Source organism: Megalopta genalis, chromosome 15 (genome assembly GCF_051020955.1).
Source record: "Megalopta genalis isolate 19385.01 chromosome 15, iyMegGena1_principal, whole genome shotgun sequence".
NCBI classification, from domain to species: Eukaryota; Metazoa; Arthropoda; class Insecta; order Hymenoptera; family Halictidae; genus Megalopta; species Megalopta genalis.
In genome coordinates, this window is record NC_135027.1 from 7,549,809 (window position 1) to 7,575,738 (window position 25,930).

Sequence of the window (25,930 nt, forward strand, 5' to 3'; positions counted from 1 at the left end):
AAGTTTAATTTATTAAGGATCATATTCTGATATTTCCGATTATTATAACCAACCTTCTTGCAATTTTAAAATGTGTTGGGTTTTTAATATACGTACATTTTATTGAAATAGTCAAATATAGCATATAAATATATTGTATCGAAATAAATTTCATTTTCTTTTAATAACAAATAATACGCACGGTTTATTATAATAGAATTTATGAAAATTGTTACTTGAATCTAGATTAAACGCATTATGTTCAAAAACGCCTCTGATATGGTATTTGATATTTCCAAAAAAATTCTATATAAATTTTGTAACATGTAACATCTCTTCTACTTTGTATAATGTTAACATTAATGGCGTAATTTGATGGTCATTGGTTTCAATGTTTGATATTTAGTGAATTCTACTTTTCACTCGGATATAATAGATTCTATGATCATGTGTTTGTGAAAGTCACTCATTCATATACCTACAATGAATAATTAGTATTCAATATGATACAAATGTTACATGTTAATAGTTTTACATTTACAAATCGGCAGTCATTGCTGGTCTCTATGACACTACTACCACATTACAATATTCATATTACATCACAAAAAGAATCAGAGAAGTATTAAAGGCTTAATTTTTTTTGATATCCTTCTATGATGTAAATAAGAAACTGAATGGGAATCGTGTCGGCTCAGGTCCCCAAGTATTCTCCCTTCCATCAACTATTTACAATGTTTCCCCTCAAAATCTTTCAAAAGTACTGCAGTTATAATGTATAGAAACAAATAAACTGACAAAGTACCAATGTATAAATTAATACAATTTTAGAATTTTGTTTCACAGAAGTATATTGCGTTTCCTCAAATTTCTATTGCTGCACACTGCCGTCGCTTCCAATTTGATGTGAAAATGAAATATAAATGCAATTATAATGAAGGATGAATTTCTACAGATAATCTAATATCTTGGTCAAAAGGAAATTATATAGCTATCTAAAATTTCATTAAAATTAAACCTTTTCATTTTTCATCTTCATGAGAATTATATCATTTGTAAATTTTACCTTTTAACTTTCTAATCACTTTCATCAATCTACTTTCGCAATCTTATTTTTTTAAATACAATTTTTTAAATGTATCCTATTCTATCAATTAATTTAAGTGAGACACTTAGCACATCTTTTAAAAGAATTGAATAATTTTAATTTAGTCGTATAGTTGAATTTATACTGAAACAAAAATATTATACATTTCAATGTCGCGTTTACCATACTCAACTGTTACGTTATAAAGTTTTATAATATGTACACATGTATAACGTGCCGAATATCTCATTTAAAAATTGTCAAGCTATATATTAATATACTCAAGATTTCAAATTTCGTTAAATCATGATATCGAAATCCTTCACGATTTGAAGAAATTTGAACCAATACTTTCTACATGCACTCTTTCTTCTTTTTAGTTTATTAATCCATATCTCATTTTATAAATAAATCACGAAATGAAAATTACATATGATGTTGTTTATACTACACTGACAATTAGAAAATAAGATTAAGGAATTACCTTAAATTGTATTTGTAATCGATATTAATGATGGTTACTAATAATATACAGCAATAACATAAAAAGCTAGTAATAGTTTTCACTTGGAACAAATTTACTATCTACAAAACAAAAATATAACGAGGCATGATTGAAATATTTTCTTTTAGATTAAATTCTCATGCACATGTATATCTACATTCTTCGTATTAAAAATACAATAAAATATATCCGGTTCTGCTTTCATAACTTAGGATTTTAAGAAAGTAAATACTGGTATATGTCTTTGAATATATTTTGTTCAAATAACACTGTTTTTTATCTTTATGATAACAGTAAGAATTGAATAATTATTTACAACAATTGTAAAAAACTTGAACAGAATATGATAACTTTTTCGTGAATAGATCATTTTCATTAGTTTGAAACTCTTTTCACATATACCAGACAAATGAATTATTAAATAATTAACTATAGTTGAAAAACATTATTTCCATCCTTTTGTATGCTCTGATACCTTCTGCAGACAATACTTCCACGCTCAAAAACACATGATCTTAGAATCACAAATCATCAAATTTGTTTTACGTTTTCATTCGATTAAATATTAACTATAGTAACCATATCAGAGTTTAAATTTTTATAATAAAATTAGAAGCTTTTCATTTTTATAGAAAAGTACGAAATAAGCTGCATCCCAATTTTTAAACTTTTGAATGATTTCATGCTATTACTGGACATTTAATCATCATACATTATTTAATTATGCTGCTATAAAATTCATCACGAACTTTTCACGCTCGGACAACTTGCACCAACGCAATTAGTCATCTTTGATACAAAATGTTCATTCGTATAAATATGCTTCTTCAAATTGTGCGTACGTATGCGATGTTATTATGAAATATGATACGAGTAACAAACTAATCAACCATGATTGAAATTATAGATTCAAACGTAGAGTAGATACTGTTCTTTGAGTATTATACATTATAATACGATTTCATTTTTCTTTGAATAATATTTTGAATAACATAAATGTTAACAACAACGATTACTTGTTATTACGTGATTACGGTTGGTGCATCGCGTCCGGTGTATTCACGCAATTTACTTAAGTCTAGTGCAATATTAACTAATGTTTTAAGAACTTCTTGAGCATCTTTCTTGAAAGATGTTGGATCATCTTCGTAACTATCAACATACACACGAATAGTAGCGCCAGAACTTCCTGTACCAGATAGACGGTATATTATACGGGAACCATCTTCGAACAGTATTCGTAATCCCTGCACAAATAAAATGGCATAAAAAAGATGTATCAGCAAAAGATGAATTCTTTTAAAAATCGTAATGCACCTGTTTATTGGCTTGGCTCCCATCAACAGGATCTACATAGGAGTAATTATCAGCTAACTTAACAACGTATGTCTTGCCTGCAGATGTAAATGTTTTACCTACAAAGTCAGGCTTTTGGATTTCGGTTTCAATAAACTGCATCATTTTATTCGCTCCTTCAGATTCACAATTTTCATAATCATATCTAATAAAAATACAAAATAAGTATTAATAAAGTGGACCGTCGTTAAACTACTAGTACATTCCAATTCGTTTTTGGAAGGAAATATACCTAGTGAAAAAGTTTCTTCCATAGATTTGCCAATGACTTAACAATATTTCTTCTACAGATTTACCAAGATTCGAAATTACACTAAGCCATGCAAGACATGCCCATATCCCATCTTTCTCGCGAATGTGATCAGAACCAGTGCCGAAACTTTCTTCTCCACAAATTGACAGAAGCCCAGCATCCATTAAATTACCTAACATGATTAATAAATGAATAGTTGTTCTACTATGTGTGCATAAAATATTTTAGATAAATTCATAGTTCAAATATCATACCAAAATACTTCCAGCCAGTGGGTACTTCAAAGAATTTAATTCCAGTTTTAGAAGCAACTCTATCCACAGCAGCACCTGTTGGCATAGACCTGGCATAGCCTTTAACACCAGTTTTCTTAAAATATGGTATTGCATTCAAGTTAGCAGCCAACACAGCTACTGAATCAGAGGGGGTAACAAAGAATGCATTCTTGCCCAAAATCTGAAGGAATAAAGTTATACATATACAAATTTTGTACATCTTTTTATTTTGTTATTAATACTCATTTATCATTTGTATTTACCATATTTCTATCACCATCTCCATCAAAAGCAGCACCAAAATCATATGGACCATTTCTTATAGCATCTACCAAGTCTTTGGCATAAGTCAAATTGGGATCAGGATGGTGTCCTCCAAAATCTTCAAGAGGAGTTGTATTAACAATGCTGGAGTCATCAACACCTAATTCGTTGCTAAATATTCTTTTAATATATGGCCCAGTAACTGTAAGTAACAATATCGTTATAATAATCGATAAACATTAAATAATTAAATAATAGTGTTACAAATTCTGATTTATGTGTACCTCCATTCATTCCATTAATAAGAACCTTAAAATTTCCTTGAAGCAGATTCTTAATGCTGGAGAAATCAAAAATATCTTTCATAAGCTCTAAGTAATCATTCACAGAGTCTATCACATCAACTATGAAGCTGTTTCCATCAATCTGAATAGTAGTGCTTTGTATCTTATCTATGTCTACATTTATATCAGAAGCAATTTTATAGCTTTTCAGTTGTGTGGTAATTTCATGGATTTTATTTGTCACATTGTCCGGAGCTGGACCACCATTCTCACAATTGAATTTGATTCCAAAATCAGCATCAGGACCACCAGGATTATGAGATGCAGTCAGGACAATTCCTCCTTGGGTCTTGTATTTTCTTATTATAGTGGACACTGCAGGAGTTGAGAGTATTCCATTCTGGCCAACTATTAGCTTCTTCACCTAAAGTATTACATAAAAATGATATGAGTATCACTTGTCATGCTGTGCTGTCGTTTTTACAATGAGAAAGTTACAATTATAGATCACATTATCTATGACTAGCTAAAGTAAAAGATGACTGAACAACATAAAATATAAGGCATGCCGAACCCGTTTTTGAAAGCTCGAATTTTCATTGACCTACAATTGTTATTATTAACAATATATTAAATTGATAAAAATTGCATAAACTTACTCCGTTAGCCGCAGCGATTCTGATAATTTTTCCAACTGCTTCTTTGCCGTAATATCTTCCGTCACCACCTACAACTAACGTGCTACCAATCAACTGATTACCAAGTGCTTCAAGTATTGCTTGAACGAAATTTTCCGTATAATGTTCTTGCATAAAAACTTTCACGGCTTTTCGCAGTCCTGAGGTACCCGGCTTCTGGCCCTCGTACACTCGAGTTTCTATAATTCTACTTGTCACTGCACTCGACATATTTAAAATTGTTGTACGACTTACGAAACGATAACTGAAACAAAGAATAAAAACCTTTCGTAACCTAGCCCGATTACTTAGTAATGAGAATTCAGATTTGGGAATTTCATAACACGTCCTCGGTGTCTGCTAGCAGACTGAACTTTGTCTGCCAATGACACACAAGGGCACGAGTTACCATCTTGAAACACGCGCGCGCACATTACCATCAACTAATAATATCGTTTCGCGGCAGTTGGACAAATCTTTTGAATTCAAAAGAAATATTCTTGCGTGCGTAATTACGATAACTGATTGCAAAAATCCGATAGAAAATTTTGTTGACAGAAGTTTCTATCGGCGCATTAATTCTTGCAGTAGCTGCCGTTCAATGTGTACTATGTTAGTGGTGTAAGTAAAAATGTCGAATTGAACTCGTCTTATCTCGCTCAAGTCTTGAGTAAATAACTTTACTATACAAATTCTCCCTGGAACGTTGCCGATTGAGGAACAATCGTTTTATTTTCTGCTGTTCATTGAACTCCTTATTTTGACTAAATAATGTGTAATAACATTTGTGCTCAACGATATTCACCGAATCTCGTGACCCGTGTGCGATTTAAAAAATTAGAATGCCGATCCAGATAAGAGCCTCGAAAGAAGTGAGCATTTGGACCAAAGACTAAATTCCATTGCGCCATTCGGATGAGACCAATCTTGTTCGATACACGAAAATGTGAAAAGGAGATTTCGTGTAAAATTCATACGCGCATGTAGAGAAGCGCTGCCTATTATGTTGATCGGTATTAGTCGCGAAGAAAAATGAAGAGGAGGGAGCTTGTTATGTCAAGGATGCCCGATATAAGTACGCGGGTTTACAAAACAGAGACTTAGTTGTTTAAAACAACGGTTTTCTTGAAGTCATCACTGTGAACCATGTCTGCCTTGAACGACAGTGTCATTTCAAAATTATTTGATTCTTAATTTAACTATAGTTTGCGTTAATAATCGAAAAAATTCCGTTATTTTAAATAATCCTTTAGTCTCAATAAGTACTTCAACATATCTACTCTAAACATTTTATATGGAATATCTTGACATACACTAATATAAACTGTATCGGGTAAGTCACTTTTGAATATTTATTATAAAAATGTTATAGACGCCATAGAATACGATAAATATAACTTTCCGTTATTCTAATAATAAATTTCTTTTATTTAAATAGTTTATTTGGTACAAAATTAATTAAATATACTATGTATAAAGCAAATGATTGGGATTTTGGCATGCAACACGATAGTGGATCAGAGAGTGCCCCATTACTCTCTTCAGAATCTCATACAAGCATAGAATCTACTATATTTAATGATTCAGAAACGAGTGACTTTGAATGTACACCTACCAGTACATATTTCAAGTACTGATTTTTGTTATTTTTGGGAATTTAATTGAGATATTAATTAAATAATATTAATACTGCATGTTACATAAAAGATATTCTTGTTAAACTTGCTAACATTAATTATTTAACATTGATTAATGTAGATATGGTAGTTTGGAAGCTTGTAATGTTAATTCCCCAGTAACTGTAGTACCAAAGAGACCACCACCCATCACTCAAAAACACACAGCAATTATATTATTGACCAACTCCTGTCCACTAAATGTAACACAACACAGATGTTATGACATTCATAATACTGATCTGGTGAGAATACCACAAACATTTTAATTTTCCATATGAAGGTTGAATGAGTTACAGATGTGCATACACTTTTGTAATTTATAGATTCTTAATTTAAAAAAGAAACAAACTTGTTCCCTATAGTAAAGATTTTGTTATGTTGATAATAATATATAAATATTATTTAGTTTTATTGAAATCTTCATTTTACAAATATCATATCTTGTTAGTTAATTCCATCAAGATAAAGTTTCACTTTATATAAAATTAATAATTACTCTGCATTTCAACATTATTAATGTAAATATTATTTTTTATTCTACCAGATATTTAATAATGACACATGTGAATCAACTGGTAAAAAGTCTTTGCTGAATGATTTTACAAGCAGATATTTATCTCCATCATTGGAACAGGAAAGTACACGTAACACATGCGAGGAGAAATCAAAGCAAAGTTCTCTAGTAACTGTGTAAGTGATACTCAAAATTATTATTTAATAGAGATAGAGAGATGAAAACAGGATATATTGAAGGGATTTACTGCAAAACTCGTTCACGTTAACTCAACGATAAACAGAAGATTACATTTAACACAATGATATATTGTATTAGTAATTACAAATTATTATCAGCTATCTATGGTACCATCAACAAAGGGTTCTGGGTCAATACACTTAGTATTGCGTTCTGAAATCTAATCACATTCATAAATTTTTTCTTATCTCTCACCAGACATTATATTTTTAGTAGGTCGATGATGATAGAAAAATTAAATCTTGCATCAGAAATTCCTATATGCATTTTGATTGTGTTAAATCAATACATGCTTGCAACAAGATCATTCCTCTGGAAGAAGGAACTATTTATACAAAATTTTATGTGTTTCCAGATAACTGAATTTTGTGTACCTTTGACCTGTTTAAAAAGATAAAAAAGAAACTGTGGCTATTCATGGAGTTTTATAAATAGCACAACATATCTCTTGTGTATTAAATATATTACATTATTACGTATAATTATCTCGGGGTTAAATAAATACTCTGTTAGAATCTAATTCCGATATCGAAAATTTAAAAAATTTGTACTTACCCACCCTTGATTAAATTCGTTTTCTCACAATTTTATTAGATTATTAGTTATTAAAAATTGTAAAAATTCAATACTATTTTTACGACCTTACATTTCACTACTATTAATTATTGAATTTGTAGTTATTGTTTTCGGACTGAATTAACAATAATTCGTTTCCACATCTTAAAAGCATACATGCATTTTCACAGAGGAAACGTTCTAATTGCAAAAAAGAGACATTGAAGTAGATATATGTATAATGGGTTATTTTGCTTCTATTTTTATTATAGAGTAAATTCAAATGTTTGACAGATGTATGCTTTTAAGACATGGAAACGAATTAAAACGAGGCGAACGCGGTTACCGGTCGCTCACGTTTCGGCAACCATCGGGTGGTTGTGTCTGCTACTACACAGCAGAATTCGCTTTAGAAGGGGTTAGTGCTCTGTCGGTTGCCTGGGCAACAGACGACCACCCGAAAGGTCAATGCCCGTAGCTAACAGCTAAATCGTACCCGCCATTTTTTTGGCATTCCTATTTCACCTATGCAACCTTGAATTGCAACAAAAATGATTATAAACTGTTTCAAATTAGGGTTATTACATTTCGGGAGAAACAATTCAAAACATTTTATGAAAAATACATTTTAATGATAAAAACAAACTCATTTTCCTCAAAAGTACCCTTCATCCTAAAAAGACATCACTGAAATACAGTTGCGTAGAATTACAAATAAAATTTATTTTAGGCAATTACTAATTTTTATGACTTGTTCAACATAATTTTATGAACATATGTACACAGGTTTGCAATATGGAATACCATATTAGGTTCATCATTATTAACAATACCATGGGGTATTCAAATGGCTGGTTTTTTCCCTGGTATTATTCTCATACTTGTAATGAGCGGATTATGTTCGTACACTGCTTATTGTCTTCTTCTTGTACACAATTATCATGGTGTGAATGAATATTTTTTTAAGTATTTAAGTATAATAATATTAAAGATCACGATTATAACTAATTTATAATTATATATACGTTTTAAGGTGGGCATAAGGGTGTAGAAGTAATTTATTTAAGCCGAGTATACTTGAATAAATGGGCAGAATATATCGCTAAATCTTTTAGCATTACTGTGTTACTTGGTGCAACTATTGCATATTGGATACTAATGTCTAACTTTCTGTATAATTCTGTAAATTTTATATATGGTAAGTATAAAATAAAATTTTCATTGTTCGTTTCCTTCTTAATTTTCTTCTTATAACTTTTCACAGATAGTATAAAAGAAACTGATGTATCTTTAGTAAGCAATAATTCTTATTCATCAGAAATATTGTGTCCAAAGAAACTGTCCAATAGTACAAATACTGTAGTTCATGAGTATACATACAGCTCTTTAGGACCATTTTGGGATTTATATAAAACAGTTCCTATATTTCTTGGTTTATTAATATTTCCAATTTTGAATTTTAATAGCCCCACTTTCTTTACAAAATTCAATTCTCTTGGTAAGTAAAACCTGTAATCATTTTGCAATAAAAAATTGTATTCAAATGTACGTGATTGGCGAACTTACTTTCATTTTTAAATCGCGACAAATATATACATGACTTATCCTATATAAGTTTGTTTTACTCTTTAAAATTACAAAAACTTTATATCTCACAGGAACCGCATCAGTTATATATTTAATTGCATTTGTCTTGGTGAAAACTACATCATGGGGTGTAAACATGGAACAATCAGATTGGGAAATTAGTTGGACACTCAAGATCTCATTTCCTGCTCTTTCTGGGATGCTAGCAATGTCATTCTTTATCCATAACATTATAATTACTATAATGCAAAATAATCATGATCAAAGTAAAAATGTAAGTAATGTTGATTCCTTTAAAAAATTATTGTTCTCCATTGATGGTTCCGCAGAGATTTTTTAAAAACAATACTTATATGTTGCAGGGAAGAGATCTTTCATTTGCATATTCACTTGTCACACTAACTTACATTATAGTTGGTGTAGTGTTTTATGTATGTTTTCCACTTAGTAAATCGTGCATCGAAGATGTAAGTGAGTTAAAAAAATATTTAACATACAATTATGAACTTTTTTAGACAATGATAATTTCACTATTTTTTACAGAATCTATTGAATAACTTTCAAAAATGGAGTGGTTTAACAGTAGGTGCACGAATCGTTCTACTCTTCCAGTTGTTAACAGTTTATCCATTACTTGCTTACATGCTACGTATTCAATTGCTTTCTTCCATATGTAAAACATTTAATACAGGTTGTGTTCTTTTAGTTAATATTATCTTAGTATGCATATGCATTCTTTTTGCAGTTTTTGTTCCATATATTGGTACAATAATACGGTTTACAGGTGCTTTGAGTGGTTTCGTCTATGTATTTACATTACCGAGTTTATTGTATCTAGCAATTTTGAAAGAGCAAAAACGACTGTCATTATTTGTTATGATTCTGCATATAAGTATACCACTATTTGGCTTTCTTAATCTGCTTGCACAGTTTTTTGTTACAGAATCATGAATGTGACGTTTTTCTCAGCAGTATAATTAGAAAGTATGAAATGCATGTTATACGTTATGTTTATTCCGAAGAAAGCTAAATGTGATCAAATTAAGAATACTTTATGTAGATTAGAAAACAAATTGTATGTTAATTTAATATATTAATGATTTTATAGTATTTATGTGTGTAATTATTAACAGTGCAATATACGAAAAGTTATTCATTAATTTCATTCTAAAAATTACTAATATAAACCATATTCGACAAAATTAAAATAACTTTTACTTGTTACCTAGAATAATTTATTTATAATTATAATCTTTATAACAATAATAAATTTTCTGTTTTGCTTAAGAGCTCTGATACCTTCTTAACTCTTTTTTGGAACTTTATAAACCCAAACAGTATCAACTCCTTCTCCTATTACTTTTATTGCACACATATTAGGAAGTGGAAATCTGCAAGCAACTATAGTACAATCTTCCTGTAATTCCATCAAAAATTTATCTTCTATTTCTTGCATCTGTAAAAATACCATTTCTTAATTGTATTTAATTGTTATAAAAATAATATTTAAGAAATACATTACCATTTGACCTACTCCAAATAGAATAATGTTATTATAATTATTTAAATTATATGTCCATAGATTTTGCCTAATAAATTTTGTTTGGGATGAAAATCCTGTGAATAAAGCTTTTAACCTGGAGTACCATACCAACCAAGGATTTAATTCAATACCATGAGCTTTGAATCCAGCTTTGGCTGCTGCAAAAACCTAGTCAAATGAAAATAATGTTACATTAGAAATACAAGATATTTGATAATTGATAATACGACAGTATAATATCGTATTCATTCTTGGTTATTCTGAGTTGTTTTAGTAATCAATTACTTACTATACGCCCGTCTCCACTTCCAAGATCAATCAAAGAGCCAGAACGCTTTTCTAAGGCTACTAATACATTCTGTACCTGTTGAGTGGTAGCTGGTACGTAAGGCAAACATATTTTACGAAATGCAGGACTCACAAAAGGAATACATACTACACTTATGGCTGTAGCAATACCTCCTAATAAATAAAACAGAAGTATTATTGCGTGTTATAAAAAGGGATAAGAATGTAATTGATGTTGATCTTTTACCTGTTATTCCAACGAGACACCAACCAAGTTTAGACGGTTTATACGGTTTACCAATATTTTCACTTTTACTGAGAATGTAATTTAGATCGTTAACCTCTGCTAAGTAAAATGATTTCTGATTAAAACTTTTTAAATTTAAAAAATAAAATAAACAGTAATTGATGAATCTTACACATTTTTTATATTTAGTTTCTGTCAACAAAATAAAGAATCTTCTATTTCTTTACGACTCTTACAACAAGAAATCCACATGGTTCAACCAACGCATACATACATACATACATATATTTACACAATCAGAGCTTTTTTAGGTACATATATACCTGACCGTTTTGGGAATTTCTACTTAAGACCAGTGTGTCCAATGGTGTCAGGAATTCTGCTCGGAATCTGTTTCAAGTGGCGGAAAGGAAATCTCACGAATGGGATTGGACGATTCCAATGGATTATCAATGGAATTCATTAGCATCATCCAATCCCGTCACAAATGGGATTGGATGTGAGAGCTCTGCGTCTATTCTTATAGTTCGTGGTTATATGTTAAAATTACAGTATATTATGTGCACATTCCGTAAAATAACTTTGATTGACAGTAACAAAGATATATATTACATACACAGTCTACTTTTTAACTTGTTTATGCCTGCAATATTTGTTAACATCTTGTAAATAAACAATTGAGCCAGTGTCAGCAAGAATATGACAATTCACAATTTATATATATTTTCTAAAAATGGAACACTATTGTATTACGCTGAATGGAATAGGTTGAATAAATCTGGAATTACGAAGGAAGAGGTAATTATGAGTAAATGAACACTTATCTAATGGAGTGTAAATAAACACATATTGATGCCAACGTTTGTGATGTCAGAGCTTTCGAAATGTATTACTCTAATAAACACCGATTATTATTTCTTATCAACTTAAGTTATGTTAAATAAACATGTAATTATATAAAATTTAGGAAGCTAAACTCATGTATGGAATGTTATTCTCCATTAAATCATTTGTAAATAAAATATCTCCATTGGATCCGAAGGAAGGATTTTTGTATTACAAAACCAGTAAATACACGTTACATTATTTCGAAACTCCCTCAGGATTAAAATTTGTTTTGAACACGGACAATGCTTCACAGAATGCGAGAGAATTATTACAACAATTATATAGAGACGTGAGTAATTTATTTTTAATCAAACAAATTTTTAAAAAGTAACTCACAAATTTCTAATTCACTTTTTTTTTAGGTATATTTAGAATATGTCGTAAAGAATCCTCTATGTCAACTGAATGAACCAATCCAAAGTGAGCTTTTTAAGCTAAAAGTAGATGAATTATTTAAGAAATCGCCTCTATTTTTAAGTAGAACAATTTAACTTATAATGTTTATAAAAAATGTATAGTATATAAATATAAGAATTACATATAAAGTCATTATGCTTTGCAGCTTTGATGCTTTCACTGATAAATATTAAATTCTTAAATGTAAGAAGTGTAATCATACAACTGAAAATTATAATGTAAGGAAACATACAATTTACATTGTATCCTGTTGTATTTAGGAATTTACAATCATCAAAATGGTATCATTCTTTAATACCTTTCAATATACAATAAATTGTAATTTTCATACAAAATGTACACTGACAAAGAAAGCTTAGAGAAATTAATTTTAAATGTAAAAGTATTAGTTTATTCCTTGTGGTCACACATACTGTTTCTACTAACATATGGAAAATTGTACCTCACTTTATGTCAACAAAATGTACTAGTTTAATGTACACATTTAAATCAGTACTTAATTTACGCAAAAAACAATGGTAAAAATGCATATTATCATAAATTTGTTATATTAAGCTTGCCTTTGTTATACTTTGTATCACGTAATGTCTCTCCAGACATATTTCCAAAATATGCCTCACTTAGCTAAAGTATGTATCTACTAATGCACATATATAAAGATGATACAGCAGCTTGTGTCACATTTCACATACCAGTTCTTTTTAATCCGCATACATATGTTTGTGTACATTTAAACTTCTATAAAAAAAGCTTTCCATAGATACTTTTCTTCAACATATGACAGTAGCTCACTCATATAGATAACAAAGCTCTTACTTGTAACCAAAAACATGTGAAATATATATGTAATATTTCATTAAAACATTTATATGTTCATACATATAAGAGACAATTTTACAAAATTATTTACACATACTTAAGTTCTTGGAAACTCAAAACCTTATAGAATATAAATTCGCAAAAATATATTTGTAATATTTCTTATAATTATTAGTAACCCGTGCATAGCATTACGCAAAGGTGCATTTACGAGCAAGTAAACGAACTGAAGCATACGACATGTTTAATAAAGCACCTGAAAAAATTGTTTATAAATCATTGTAAGTGAAAATAAATAATTATTTGTAAAAGATAATAAACTACCATATCTTTTCTAATATGTAGCATTATTAGTGTTTCCTCCTACAAACTATAACGTTCGCTGTTAAGACATTCAGGGTAGGGTACATGAATGGAAACATCTCAAAATCTTCATTATTTTCGTTTCTATAAAAAAAAACCATACAACATAATTACACTATTTTAAAAAATGTATGTAAGTATAAGAAAATTTTCTTGGTACACATTTTTTTACGACAATTTAAGATTATTGATTTTTATTAATGAAATCAATTTTCATTAAATTTTACTCATTAAAAAAATGTATGCTCCGGAAATCTTGTAAGAAAGACTCTAAGAAAAAATCTTTTATCATCACATGTACTTTTTAAAATAGTATAATTTATAGTTCGGAATAATTTTATTCATAAGTATATGACCAGAAATAACAGGTTTATTTAGATGTTCCATGCCATATATTTCCATACATGAAGGAACGTGTAGAATGGGGACGGTTAAAAATAGTAATTTTTGAAAACAAAAGATTTCTTATAAGAGTACTTCCTAAAGGGGATACAAAATATTATAAACATTTATTCGCAAAATGTTACTGACAAATTTCAAAAAATGAGTGAAAATATTAAAATTATTGAATTCAGAAATTTGGAAATATCTTAAAAATAATTTTTACATACAGAAAACAAAACCTAAAACGACCAATGCATAATAGAAAAGATATATTTATATTTCGAAGAAATGTTTATAACACTTTTGATGTTTACAAAAGAGGAGAGGCGCTTAGAAACATGATCAACGAATTTACGAATATACTATGCATAGAAAATAATAATTGTTATTTTGAGTTAAATGCAATGTTATAAAGCCTTTGTGACCGCCTACATGATTTTTTTTTTAATTTCTAGCAATTCACTTATGATATAGCGTCCGATAATCGTGTCAATTTTTTTACAAAGTTACATTTGATTATAATTTTAATGAACCCGATTCTCTAAATTTATAAACACTGTGTGTTATATCTAAGAACATAATTTCATGCAAATTACAATATCCATCATCACTAAAAAGAAATGTTGGCACAAAACTAAAAAATTATTCGCGATTGTATGCAAAAGGTATCGAATTCTTTTTTGTTTTAACAAAAGCCTGTGTATGCCGATATAGAATATTTTTGCACACACATACTTTCGAAGCATGAGAGTGTATATTTGTTCACTTCGATGTACTTCGCTTTCCAAAGCGAGTTTCAGCTTGTTCCCTTTATTGCACTCAGAGTATGTTTATACATGGTGTGCATAAATATAGTAAACTCAGCGTTAATGTACGCACGTGGTGTGCACTTAAATACATATATACACACATATGTAAATACGCATCTACATATCTCGTATTTAAAAGAGGCGTGTACGTTATTACAGAATTACTCAGTCTTTGATTCCTTTTTAAGAGGAATTGTCCTCCGAGTTACTGCTGTCGCATCCTTCGTCGGAAGATGTAAAAATACGAGCGCGTTTGTTCTGTGCTCCCACAGGGCACGGTTCTTTTATCACTGATAATCGCTTTTCGCGATCCGCAGATACCGTAGAACTATGGAAGAAGACGTTCCTCAAAGTAGCAACGTTGACTCGCTCCCGTGATACGTTATCATCCGTCGATGAATCGACCTTCGTCTCACCGTTGGTGTTTCTAAAAAATTAATCCATATAAATATACAAATTAACATATAATAAGATTTACTCCTTCACCCTTGGACTGTGATTAAAAAGAACGTTTAATTATTTCAGCCAGATATAATAATAAGATCATTGTATGCAAGGATACAGATGGATATATGCATCGCCAATTGTACAGTATTTAAAAATTTTCGTTTATCAAGTTTTAATGAATATTGTATTTATTCGTACTTCGCAGATTTTTGAGCATCAGTTTCCTGTTCCGTCTCCTTGTTTCGCTTGCGCCTTCCAGCGTTCCTATTACCCACTCCACATGTACTGACAATTCCTTCCTGATCAGCTTCAATGATACTGACGTGATCGTCGAATCTAACACGCTCGGAGCCGCCGTCTTCTCCACAGACAGTCCAATTACTCGAATCGCTACATTGCCGATCCAACGTTGGTTTACGCCGAGCACGTTTCGCTAAACCAGGTGCCACCTCTTCGAGAGAACTTAGAGATGTGGCTTGTCCAGCTGAATCCATGTGCCCACCCGCAACTGAACCAGCCCCCTGTTCACCTTCCATGCTCCTTCCACCACTTAACGAGCTGCCATCCATCTATACACGTAATGAGTACATTAAACATTATGTTTGTACATTATTTATGACAATACGAAATACCTTAAAATTTAGAACAGAGCCTGCTAAAGCTCTCGTAGACGCTGCTCCATCGTCCAAAGCGATAGATGCGTTTACAGACTTCTCTGACAAACTGGTTGTGGCGGATGCAGTTTCGCTGCATAAGCTGAAGCGTTGTGTGGACGTCACGTCTGCTTGTACCTCCAACCTGTTTGGCAATGGAATACGAGTATAAATTTTGGATGATATTCGTTCAGTAATTGTAAACATTGTCAACATGAACAATTCAAAAATACCTTTGGCCGCCTGGAAGAACACTAGAGGCTATACTTCCGGCAAGACTGGTACCAGCGAGAGCTACATTGCTGGCGCTCTCAGGGTCATTTTCTCGACCTAACTTCTCCAATTGACTTCCACTGCCCAACGAAAGCGAAGCTTCACCTATTGAAGGATTACCACCACGATGACTCGCAACATCTATTGACGCCGCATCTGCAACACAGGTATTGTGTTTATTATAACTTGAAAAAATCGTTGTCGTAATTTACGACAGGGTCAAAGATAAAATCGGCTCGATGGTCTCCTATCTTTCATTTAGATAGGGGGAATGTATGCCCCTTGGTGTTTACAGACGATTATAGCTAGGTCAGTCTCACTTATTGGCCACTCAAGCCCCTTCAATAGCAAATCACTCTATAAATACAATCTTCATTACTGTGTAACGCTATTTTTAACTTCAAGATTAAACGTAATGATATTCATTGGATTCATTGCCAAACGATTAAATAGAAATTTCAATATTCACCTCCACCGAAACGGGCACTTAGAGAACCAATAAGTTCATTCTCGTCCTCCAAATCAAATCGAACTCCCGTTCCGTTTGTGAAAACACCGCAACCTCCGCTTCGACAAAGTGAAACGGGAACGACGCCGTAAACGTAAAACAATAAAATAGGTACGCCAATACCTACTGCTAATCCTGCTAGTATTGGCGATACTAAAACCTGTAACAATCGAGAAAAGATCGTAAATAATACAACAATTTGAATTTGCAATAATCAAATAATAATTGTATTGCAAACAAATGCCATTCATAATCTTTAAATTCTGAAGTGTTTTTTAACAGAATTTACTAAATATGGATGATGAAAATATCAATTTCTTACTAATTAAATGTTCTACCTATATTTTTTTCGAACGTCATGCACTTCTAAATTAGCAATCCAATTATCACTTCATTTAGAAAAATTACATAAGCATATCTTTCATAATTGTTAAAATACTGAACTAAAATACTGAAAGGTTGAGATAAATTCGGAACAACTTCCAATCTGTATAGACTTATGAAACCAGAAAATCAGAAAGTTTGGTATTACATTACGAACTTTCATCCGCAGTTCGAGTCATTGTTGTGTAGTTCCACGCTACCGGAAATTGGCGAATGTGCACCGCACAATTCAGAATTACGTGTTTTCTTTCCGGAGAGCTTCTCTCCGGGGAAAACAAGTGCAATAATTCAGGGTACGTGTCAAACACGCTCTGAACTTTACATTTGCATAGGCGAAGCTGTACAAAAACATCGGGGTATATATACAAACAAGGCAGCTCGATTTCAATTGGAAATATACTCGTATTTCTTGCTCTTTCAAGGTGGGGTATTAGTAAATAAAGTTATCGATACTGTAATGTATTCGGATATCATGTTTGTGGTATTGTTTTACATATGCAGAACGCTCATTAGTACAAGCGCAAATATTTATGAAGGCAAGGCCGCTCAAACGGTCCGCTAAAAATACGACCGGATGCTTTAAAAGACCAAGCACGTAATTTCTAAACTATGGGACCATAAACTGTGCTACCGCAGAAAGGGTCGTTCAAATTGATGGTCCGTTACGATGGTATTACCTCAGCCATTTGAAAAAATAATAAGCAACATAACGAGTTATTTCTGAGGGCGTATATATTACATCCGAAATATCACCCCTCAATTTGATTCTGTGATAAGGAAGAAATCGCGAAGGGATGTCATAAATTTTGCACACCCAAGACGGGCTAGCCCTTTGATCCCGGACGTCCTAGCCACGCCCTACATGTGAAAATAGGGTACACGATTCGAACCACGATGTCCATCCATAGAAATGACGGGACATGTCGCGATGGGACAGCTGATTAGTGGCAGACGGGGTGAACTGTTTTCTGGAATCACATCGAGTGCGGAAAGGAACGCGGGTCATCGGAATAGACGACAGAGAGAAAGTGCGTGGTGAGCAGAAGGTGTGGGAGGTGCGGAAGGAAGGATATTGATCGGCAGTAGGAGTGCGCGCATGGGAAATCCTCTCTGTCCCACCCTGCGGCCTGCATCCAGCTAGGTGGGTGACGATAGAACGTGCACCGTGCCAGTTGGTACTTTAAGATCCACATTGCGCTACGATCAAAGGGTCCGGCAAACCGAGAAACGTCGGATCGGGCAGTCGGTGCTCCCTGCGCCAAGGGTGTGTCGCGGAAGTAAGCCAGTTGCAAATCCCCGATGAGAGGACGTCGAACTGCGCCGGGCTGAACGTCCGTGGACCGGCCAACGTAACAGGAAGTAGACGTAACCGACGACGAATCCATTCATTGCTGGCGATTTCACGAAGCCTCAAACAATAAACCCCGTTGTGTTCCGATGTGAAACAGTCGAATGACCGCGCTCCGCCTATTATCATTCCCGAGCGTAGATGTGCTTGATTAGCATCGATTGGGGAGTAGACTCACGTAGATACGCATCAGACCCACCGCAACGCAATACTATCGTCTTTTTCCCTCTTTCTGGTTAAACGATACAAGCCTCGCCGGGAATCAGTGGTCCGTTTTCCCTCGTCGGAGTAAACAAAAGAGGAGAGAGGAGACTTTCCGGAGAGGAGTCTTTTTACGTGGATGGCCAATTGGGATTGGAAGAACATGGATTGGGATTGGGAAGACGCGGACGACTCTTCCAGCGGAACGGAGGAGCTGAAGCCGGAGATTGATAAGCAGTGGCTTGACGGTATCCTAAGGGAGTTTCACAAAGAACCGGTTAGTTCAGTAGAGACTATGATTTCCAGTTCATGGTTGCCTGTAGGAATGTTTTTGCGGGGCTAAATTGTTTGATTAGCGTCGCGAACCCGTCCCCCCCGGTGCCGTTGAACACGTTACGCGTCGCGTGTATTCTCTCATGAGTCGTTTAAAAATTAACCCGTCATGTACAGGTCACGATAACCGAGTGTAACGTGAACCCCGGCTGTATGAGCAACGAAAGCGTGCTGAGCACCATAATTAGCGTTAAAGTCAAGTACGTGTTGACCGAGTCGAACACCACGCAGGACCTATCTTTAATCGTGAAAGAGCTACCGAAAGATCCGTTCAGTCGTTTTTTCGTGAACGAGGGCCAGTTCGACCTACGGGAAATTAAGTTTTACACGCAGGTAAGCGATGAATCTCCAACTACCCAATTAACTCGAATACGAACCAAATAACACGTATGACTCTGTTTGCAATCAGGTCATGCCAGACTTGAGAGAGTTCCAAAAGAAACAGCTGGCGTTAGAGAATACCCGCGAGAACCTCGACAAACCGGGCGAGGAGATTCCTCTGTCGGTACCCGTGTGCTACCACGCGCAATACATGCCAGCACAGGAGACCGAGGACACCCTGACGACACCGGACTCGATCTTGGTGCTGCAAGACCTTCGCGACTCTGACTTTTGTAACATCAAATTCAGGAAAGGAATGACCTTCGACCAGACTCAGGTCGCGCTGGAGGCTATAGCGCGCATACACGCGCATTCCCTAGCAATGAAGGTCGTCGAAGGACAGTCCCTGTCCGAGCGTTACCCATTCCTCTTCCAAACAGCGAAAGCGACCGATTCGTATCAGCAGCTGGTCGAGCGCGGCCTGCCGCAGCTTGCGAAATTTTTGGAGAACAGGGGGCTGGGAGCGATACTCGAGGCTCTGCGCATACTAAGACCGAAGACTATGCACATAATATCTGCGCTCCTTGCCCCCGAGGGGCCACTGACCCTGATCACGCACACAGACTTCTGGTGCAACAATCTCCTGTTCAAGGAAGGTCCGAACGGTCTCGAATGCTGCATTCTCGACTGGCAAATGGTCACATACAGCAGACCAAGCAACGACATCGCTTTGTTGATAGTGAGCTCATTGCCTACCGACCTACGTCGAAAGTTCACAGAGGTTTTCCTCGATATCTATTGGAACGCTCTAACCAGCACATGTTCCCGCCTCGGGGTCGACATCCCGAAAGATTTGGGCTACACGAGGGAAGACCTGAGCAAAGACTACAGACGGTCGCAGCTGCTAGCGCTTCTACTTTGCATCGGATCGGTGGACGTTGCCTTGGGTGATCCGGACACCGAGGAACGACTGATCGACGTTCTAAAGGATCTTCACAGCGAGGGCGTGTTCACAGATGAGACCGTCGTCGCAACGAGCGAGAGTGATTTTTAGTCAGCCGCAAATGCCGCTCACGATAGTGCTGCTGTGAATTAATTAATCTTACGCGAGACGCAAATCAAACTGGCGACGGCTGTGGAATCCGGAGGGTTCGATGAATCACGGACATTCAGAGTTTGATTAATGTGATCCGGAGCAAAAAGGCTTGTGTCGATAACAGTGTAATTGCGGGTAGTTAAAGAAGTCGACGTTCAAATGCCGCTAGCATGGAAAGTATAGCGTTCACGATAGAACTTTGGGTTCGAAAATATTTCGTAATAATGAAAGTATTAACGAACAAGTTTAGAGAATTACGTCTTCGATATGTATACGTAAGACATTTGGTTGTTCCTCTTGCGACACTTGTTTATGTTTTGGTACGACTATTAAGTAAGCATGACGCCAATAAATGCTATCTGAAATTATACGAATAAAAACGTCTCGAGAGTTAAGTAATTACTCACAACCTTGTGCTCTGAGGTGCTTTAAGTGAAACTTTTAAGTCAATTATCTATTAGACTGACTTCGTTTGAAATCATTTCTCTAACTAAATTCTTTCCCGCAATTATTACAACGGCTATAAAACCGGCATTCTGTTATCGCAAATTTACATACGCAATCATTATATTATTCTCTTTCTTTGTACAAACTACATAAATAAAATATACCTTGATGTTGTCATGAACTTGTAAAAGTATATCTGTATACTAGCGTCTAATGATGATCCCTAAATCACGTCTACAGAAAATGTTTCTTTTATTGTAACTGTTTCATCCGTACTCTGTGGTTAGAATTTTCATTTGAAAGTCATAGCTGGTTATTTTTAAACAGCTACCGTACGTATTTAATTGCCAAGATTAATAATATAGAGAACAAACGTAAATAATAGTAATTGACTTACCGATGCAGTTACTCCACCAACGATAAAGGCATTCCTTTTATGCTTGTTGCTTCTTTCGTATCTTGTATACAATTCTCTTCCCACCCATACTGGTATACCTGCAAAACGAAGCGGACAGGAATGTATAATTTTATTTGAAAACACAACTAGTCCATATCTTTGAAATAATACAAAAAAACTTCATCTCAGGCAAAACGCTATTCTTGTGTTACACAATTGCTGTATAATAATTGTGTTTGCATCTTCAATATATTAAGAGATAATGGTCTGCTAATATTTAAATACATGAACAAGAAATTACATATATTGTCTGCGTATATGACTGACCTATAATCATAGCAGGTACGGCTATACCAGCTGCGAGACCAATTCCAACAGGAGCGCCAACCAAAGTTCCAAGTTGCCAAAGTATCTTCTTTTTCCTAGACCATGGCTTTTTGCCCCAGAATGTACAACCAGAGGGACTAGAAGTAATTAAGAGATTCATGTAATAAATTCATGTAAAGAACATAGTACTATTTGAAATGAATACTGTATAATAAAAATCAACTAATACCTTAAGTAATGAAGGTCGCTGATCTCTTTCATACACAACCAACAGAATTCTGCCCCGCAAACAGCACAAATCATGTGATTACAACTACCATCATCCATCTTGACAATCAGAACCTGACATCTTGGACAAGGTTTGATATCATCCCCTGTAAAAATAAATAATATAAATGATTATATATCATCAATATTGTACGCGATTGAGCGTTCGAAGTAAGTAAAGAAATACATACTATGCTGTGAATCACTCTGACTGAAACTGAGAGAGGAGCTACGTTCATAATATTGAGTTCGTTGAGCTCTAGCGGCATCGCATGTTTGATTCGGATGCCATCGTGCTTTACAGTGGTAACAAAAGTATGAATCGCATCCTGGTCGTTCACATCGTAATTTTGGGCATGAAGCACAACCACTCGCAATAACAGCAAAACTACAATCTGGTGCTGGGCACCATCTTGCATCAGGTTCAACAGCAAGAACTCTTCGTACCATAAAATCTTCATATTTTTCCAGTTGTGTTTGATCATTTAAAATCATTCTAATGTCTGCATAAAAATACAATTTAATGAATTAATATAAATCCAAGAATTATACAATTTATATATTTCTGTTCTAATCCAAAAAAGCATTTACCATTTGGATGTAATGGTTCAGAACACTCAGGACAAGCAATATTCACTCTAGATTCTGAAATTTCAACCTTGAGGTATTGTTGAAAACAGTCATAACAACTGCGATGATGGCAAGACTGTACCACAGGGAAAAATTCCACTGGCAATTCAGCCAAACATAAAGGACATTCCATTATGCCATTCTCATTGCTCTGAAATAAATATTTTGTAATCATTGTATTTAATTATTGTTTAAGCACTGTACTATAAAATGAATGGTAACAGTATACATCTTATAAGGTTTGTATAACATAGATATATTATATAAATACCTTTCCGGCGGAAGAAAGTACAGAGCCTTTGCTGGAAGCACGCTGTAGATCTATATTCTGAAATTGAAAATGGTTCGAACCATTACTTACTCTGGCTTCTCCTTTCTCTACATCCGTAACTCTACTGCCAGTTGGATCTTTATCTGAAACAATAATTAAAATCCATAAACAAATTGATTTTCATCATTGTTTTTTAAATTGTTTAAGTATTGTTTATTACTTTTAGTATTCCTGTAGCTTAAAATGGGTGTCCTGACAATTCGCCGGCCAATAAGAGGGCTCGAGTGTAATAATCGGCGCAGAGAAAATGGTGGTATTCGTCGTGGTCGGGGAGCTGCATTGCTACAGCCTCCTGAATTACTATCATTTTCTTTGAACATTCTGCGAAGTATTACGGGTCTTTACAGTCTCATTCTTCGTTTCACAGTGCCAAGTAATCGAATCTGTATCAAATGAGAGAAAAACAAAAATTGAACAGAACCGAACCTTCAAAACAACTCGATGCATATCACTTGCAGCATGCACATCGGTATCCCGCGATCTAATATCCCGTGTCACTTGTAGGTCATAGAATGCATAAGTTACTTGCAGCGTTTAATACTAAAGAAAAAAATCTCCATCAATATTACAAACGTATGAAATATACGGTTTACGAGTGATTATATGTACTTTGCGTCACACATGCACGTGTAACGTTACATCGATCGTACTCGATATACGAAATAAAAGATTAATAAAGCTTTAAGTTTCTCTCTCTTGATCGCGCGTTCAATACTCTCTCATTTACATAATATCAATAATTGTCCCGCGAATCCATTTTATGCCTAACTTCTTATGCATATTGACTTTACTACTTTCACTAAAAAGGGAATTATATAGTCTGACAAGACACTTGTCATCAATTACGATTTCTCCGCGAACATGAGACGCATAGGTAATGGGTATTTCGAAATCTTCAGCGTGTATCACGAAATATTTTAACACATCAGTTTAACACCAGTTAATTTACACTTATTTCGAAGGTATTGTGATGGATCAACTAACGCACTATTATTGGATTGCACTTATGTATTTATTCTTTCGAGGAACTAAATCCAAACGCGTGAAGTATATCCTGTTCGAAATAAAATTTCACGATCAGTCCGTGAATCATGATGAATCAATGCATCGCTTGTAATTGCAAATATCTATGTAATTTTAATTTCATTTCAATGTGCAAATTTTTTACTGGAATACCTTATACCCGATTATTCCATATATGTATATATGTATATACATATATATGTATACGCAAACGATAGACTATAAATTATCATTATGACGTACGCTTGAGAAAAAAAGGATTGTAAATACTAGTTCTAGTAGGAGTAAAATTATGACAATTAAAAGCGAAAATGTGATGCGAGATACAAAATAATCGCCATTTGTAATGGACTTGAACGTTTACGTACGTAGCACAAAACATAGGAGTAATGTGTATATGTTCATTACGATCGAATTTTTTTCGATGATGTTAAATATTAGATATATCAAGGAATAGCCCCTCCTCTTAAAAAATTCAATCGTGTAAAATGCATGACTATAAATTTTCATTTTTACTAAGAAACCTTATGTAAAAATGACTAGCGCTAATGCAGGTATGTAAAGGGAAACATCAACTAAAATTGATCCAGCCGATATGCACACGAACCTTCTTTCTATACACAAGTACTTTCAGAACTATCACACTTTCGGTAAAGGAATACGAATACTATTGAAAAATCACGCACTATTGATAAGTTTCCCTTATTTTGTTGGTTAAGGATGTTAACTTGACACAACAGCTGACGGCTCCCGACTAGAGGCTTATCATAAATACATATAGCTAAGATGAGAAACAGCAAACAAAATGCATAAACAAGAACAAGATTTTTTGAATCCGCCGCTAGAGGGCCAATAAATGACAATCGAATATTTATTTTTACATGCATACGCCTTTGGTAGATCGAAGTTTTACAATATTTACCTAATTCAGAATATGTATGCGATTGTTTTTTTTATTTTAGCATTTGAAAATCATCTAACGAAATGAGAGTCTTTTCTTACGGTATGATACTCTATGGTCACCCCTTGTTTTGTGTAATTTAAAACCAATTCGTATGACTTTTAGATAGGGATTTCTTTTTTCTTTCAGTTTTAGCTGCTTGGAACTATGGAATGAATTGTACTCACACACATGACTACACTAAATATTCTGAGCTTATATGGTCTACGCCAATGCATTCGAGTCATCGCTCTCAATCGTTCCATCTTATTTTATTTTAATACTTCTCTCTATCACGCCATATACAGACATACATGCTTGAGGTAGCGATCAATCCAGCTATAACGACAAAACATATGACTGAAGGCGGCGCAGCTAATGTGATTCGTCAGCAACTAATGATCACTGCTTACCTAATCCTATTTAAATAATAGTAGATCTAGTGTTGACAAATGCCACAAATGATTTTTAAATTAGAGACGACAATCTTATTTTCAATTCGTAATATCGCGAGAATTTCAGACATTAGAGACATTAGAGAATGGCATACCACGAATAATTCCATGTAATTAAGAACTAAACTCTAAAATAAATTTGAAAATATATAAACTATGTTACCTCATTGTTGCATCTGAAACTTTCATTATCATTTTGAAAATTATTATATAATTATATATATAAGCATTTATATATTACGTGATTAAAATATTCATTCAACAAAAAGTTATTAACTTATATGTAGAAGGTCTGAATACGTAAGACATAATTAAATAAAAATAATATTAATTATTCTTGCAAATAACGCATTTAATTACGAAAGTAATCTTTACTATCGCTGCTACTTTACTTAACTATATAGTATTTTTCAATATTATTTTCTATTGTAAAATTATTTGTGGTTTTGAGGATAGGGTGAAGGTTATATTTTAAAACAATTGACAAGATTAGAAAATGATTATTAATGTTTTGGAAAAATTGTGGTTCACCGTAC

At 33.7% G+C, this 25,930-nt stretch overlaps 6 protein-coding genes across 9 annotated transcripts; 3 read left to right on the top strand and 3 right to left on the bottom strand.

Moving 5' to 3' along the window:
• Positions 1–75: 75 nt before the first annotated feature.
• Pgm1 (phosphoglucose mutase 1) lies at positions 76–8,053 on the bottom strand. Of its 3 annotated transcripts, none has more exons than XM_033469099.2 (8): positions 7,673–8,053; positions 4,663–4,945; positions 4,004–4,427; positions 3,719–3,921; positions 3,435–3,636; positions 3,160–3,352; positions 2,889–3,072; positions 76–2,818 (listed from the first exon to the last, which is right to left on the bottom strand). In XM_033469099.2, the coding sequence occupies exons 2-8, from the start codon at positions 4,909–4,911 to the stop codon at positions 2,594–2,596; spliced, it is 1,680 nt and encodes a 559-aa protein (XP_033324990.2). In that variant the 5' UTR covers positions 4,912–4,945; positions 7,673–8,053; the 3' UTR covers positions 76–2,593. The 3 variants fall into 3 exon arrangements, with proteins under 3 accessions (XP_033324990.2, XP_033324988.2, XP_033324989.2); XM_033469097.2 differs by having other exon boundaries at positions 7,669–8,053; XM_033469098.2 differs by lacking the exon at positions 7,673–8,053 and adding an exon at positions 7,309–7,326.
• LOC117219731 (neutral amino acid transporter 9) lies at positions 5,152–10,365 on the top strand. The gene is made up of 10 exons (XM_076526528.1): positions 5,152–6,013; positions 6,119–6,310; positions 6,439–6,601; positions 6,904–7,049; positions 8,455–8,612; positions 8,702–8,866; positions 8,933–9,166; positions 9,327–9,529; positions 9,618–9,722; positions 9,799–10,365. Exons 2-10 carry the CDS (start codon positions 6,150–6,152, stop codon positions 10,204–10,206), a joined length of 1,743 nt encoding a protein of 580 aa, XP_076382643.1. The 5' UTR covers positions 5,152–6,013; positions 6,119–6,149; the 3' UTR covers positions 10,207–10,365.
• LOC117219661 (ATP synthase subunit C lysine N-methyltransferase) lies at positions 9,862–11,686 on the bottom strand. Of its 2 annotated transcripts, XM_033468974.2 has the most exons (6): positions 11,506–11,686; positions 11,334–11,432; positions 11,088–11,260; positions 10,778–10,966; positions 10,555–10,711; positions 9,862–10,480 (listed from the first exon to the last, which is right to left on the bottom strand). In XM_033468974.2, the coding sequence occupies exons 1-5, from the start codon at positions 11,507–11,509 to the stop codon at positions 10,559–10,561; spliced, it is 618 nt and encodes a 205-aa protein (XP_033324865.1). In that variant the 5' UTR covers positions 11,510–11,686; the 3' UTR covers positions 9,862–10,480; positions 10,555–10,558. The 2 variants fall into 2 exon arrangements, with proteins under 2 accessions (XP_033324865.1, XP_033324864.1); XM_033468973.2 differs by having other exon boundaries at positions 10,468–10,711.
• A 164-nt stretch (positions 11,687–11,850) lies between these two features.
• On the top strand, positions 11,851–12,770 carry Bet5 (blocked early in transport 5). Its single transcript, XM_076526530.1, has 3 exons — positions 11,851–12,131; positions 12,301–12,510; positions 12,584–12,770. Exons 1-3 carry the CDS (start codon positions 12,033–12,035, stop codon positions 12,710–12,712), a joined length of 438 nt encoding a protein of 145 aa, XP_076382645.1. The 5' UTR covers positions 11,851–12,032; the 3' UTR covers positions 12,713–12,770.
• Positions 12,771–12,913: 143 nt separating this feature from the next.
• On the bottom strand, positions 12,914–24,773 carry LOC117219656 (E3 ubiquitin-protein ligase RNF19A). Its single transcript, XM_076526525.1, has 13 exons — positions 24,607–24,773; positions 23,137–23,359; positions 22,917–23,059; positions 22,607–22,796; positions 22,207–22,518; positions 21,978–22,122; positions 21,749–21,885; positions 21,422–21,519; positions 16,856–17,054; positions 16,347–16,542; positions 16,093–16,258; positions 15,659–16,029; positions 12,914–15,440 (listed from the first exon to the last, which is right to left on the bottom strand). Exons 2-13 carry the CDS (start codon positions 23,294–23,296, stop codon positions 15,197–15,199), a joined length of 2,361 nt encoding a protein of 786 aa, XP_076382640.1. The 5' UTR covers positions 23,297–23,359; positions 24,607–24,773; the 3' UTR covers positions 12,914–15,196.
• LOC117219659 (putative oxidoreductase dhs-27) lies at positions 17,968–21,205 on the top strand. The gene is made up of 3 exons (XM_033468971.2): positions 17,968–19,104; positions 19,278–19,493; positions 19,570–21,205. Exons 1-3 carry the CDS (start codon positions 18,967–18,969, stop codon positions 20,533–20,535), a joined length of 1,320 nt encoding a protein of 439 aa, XP_033324862.1. The 5' UTR covers positions 17,968–18,966; the 3' UTR covers positions 20,536–21,205.
• Positions 24,774–25,930: the final 1,157 nt, after the last annotated feature.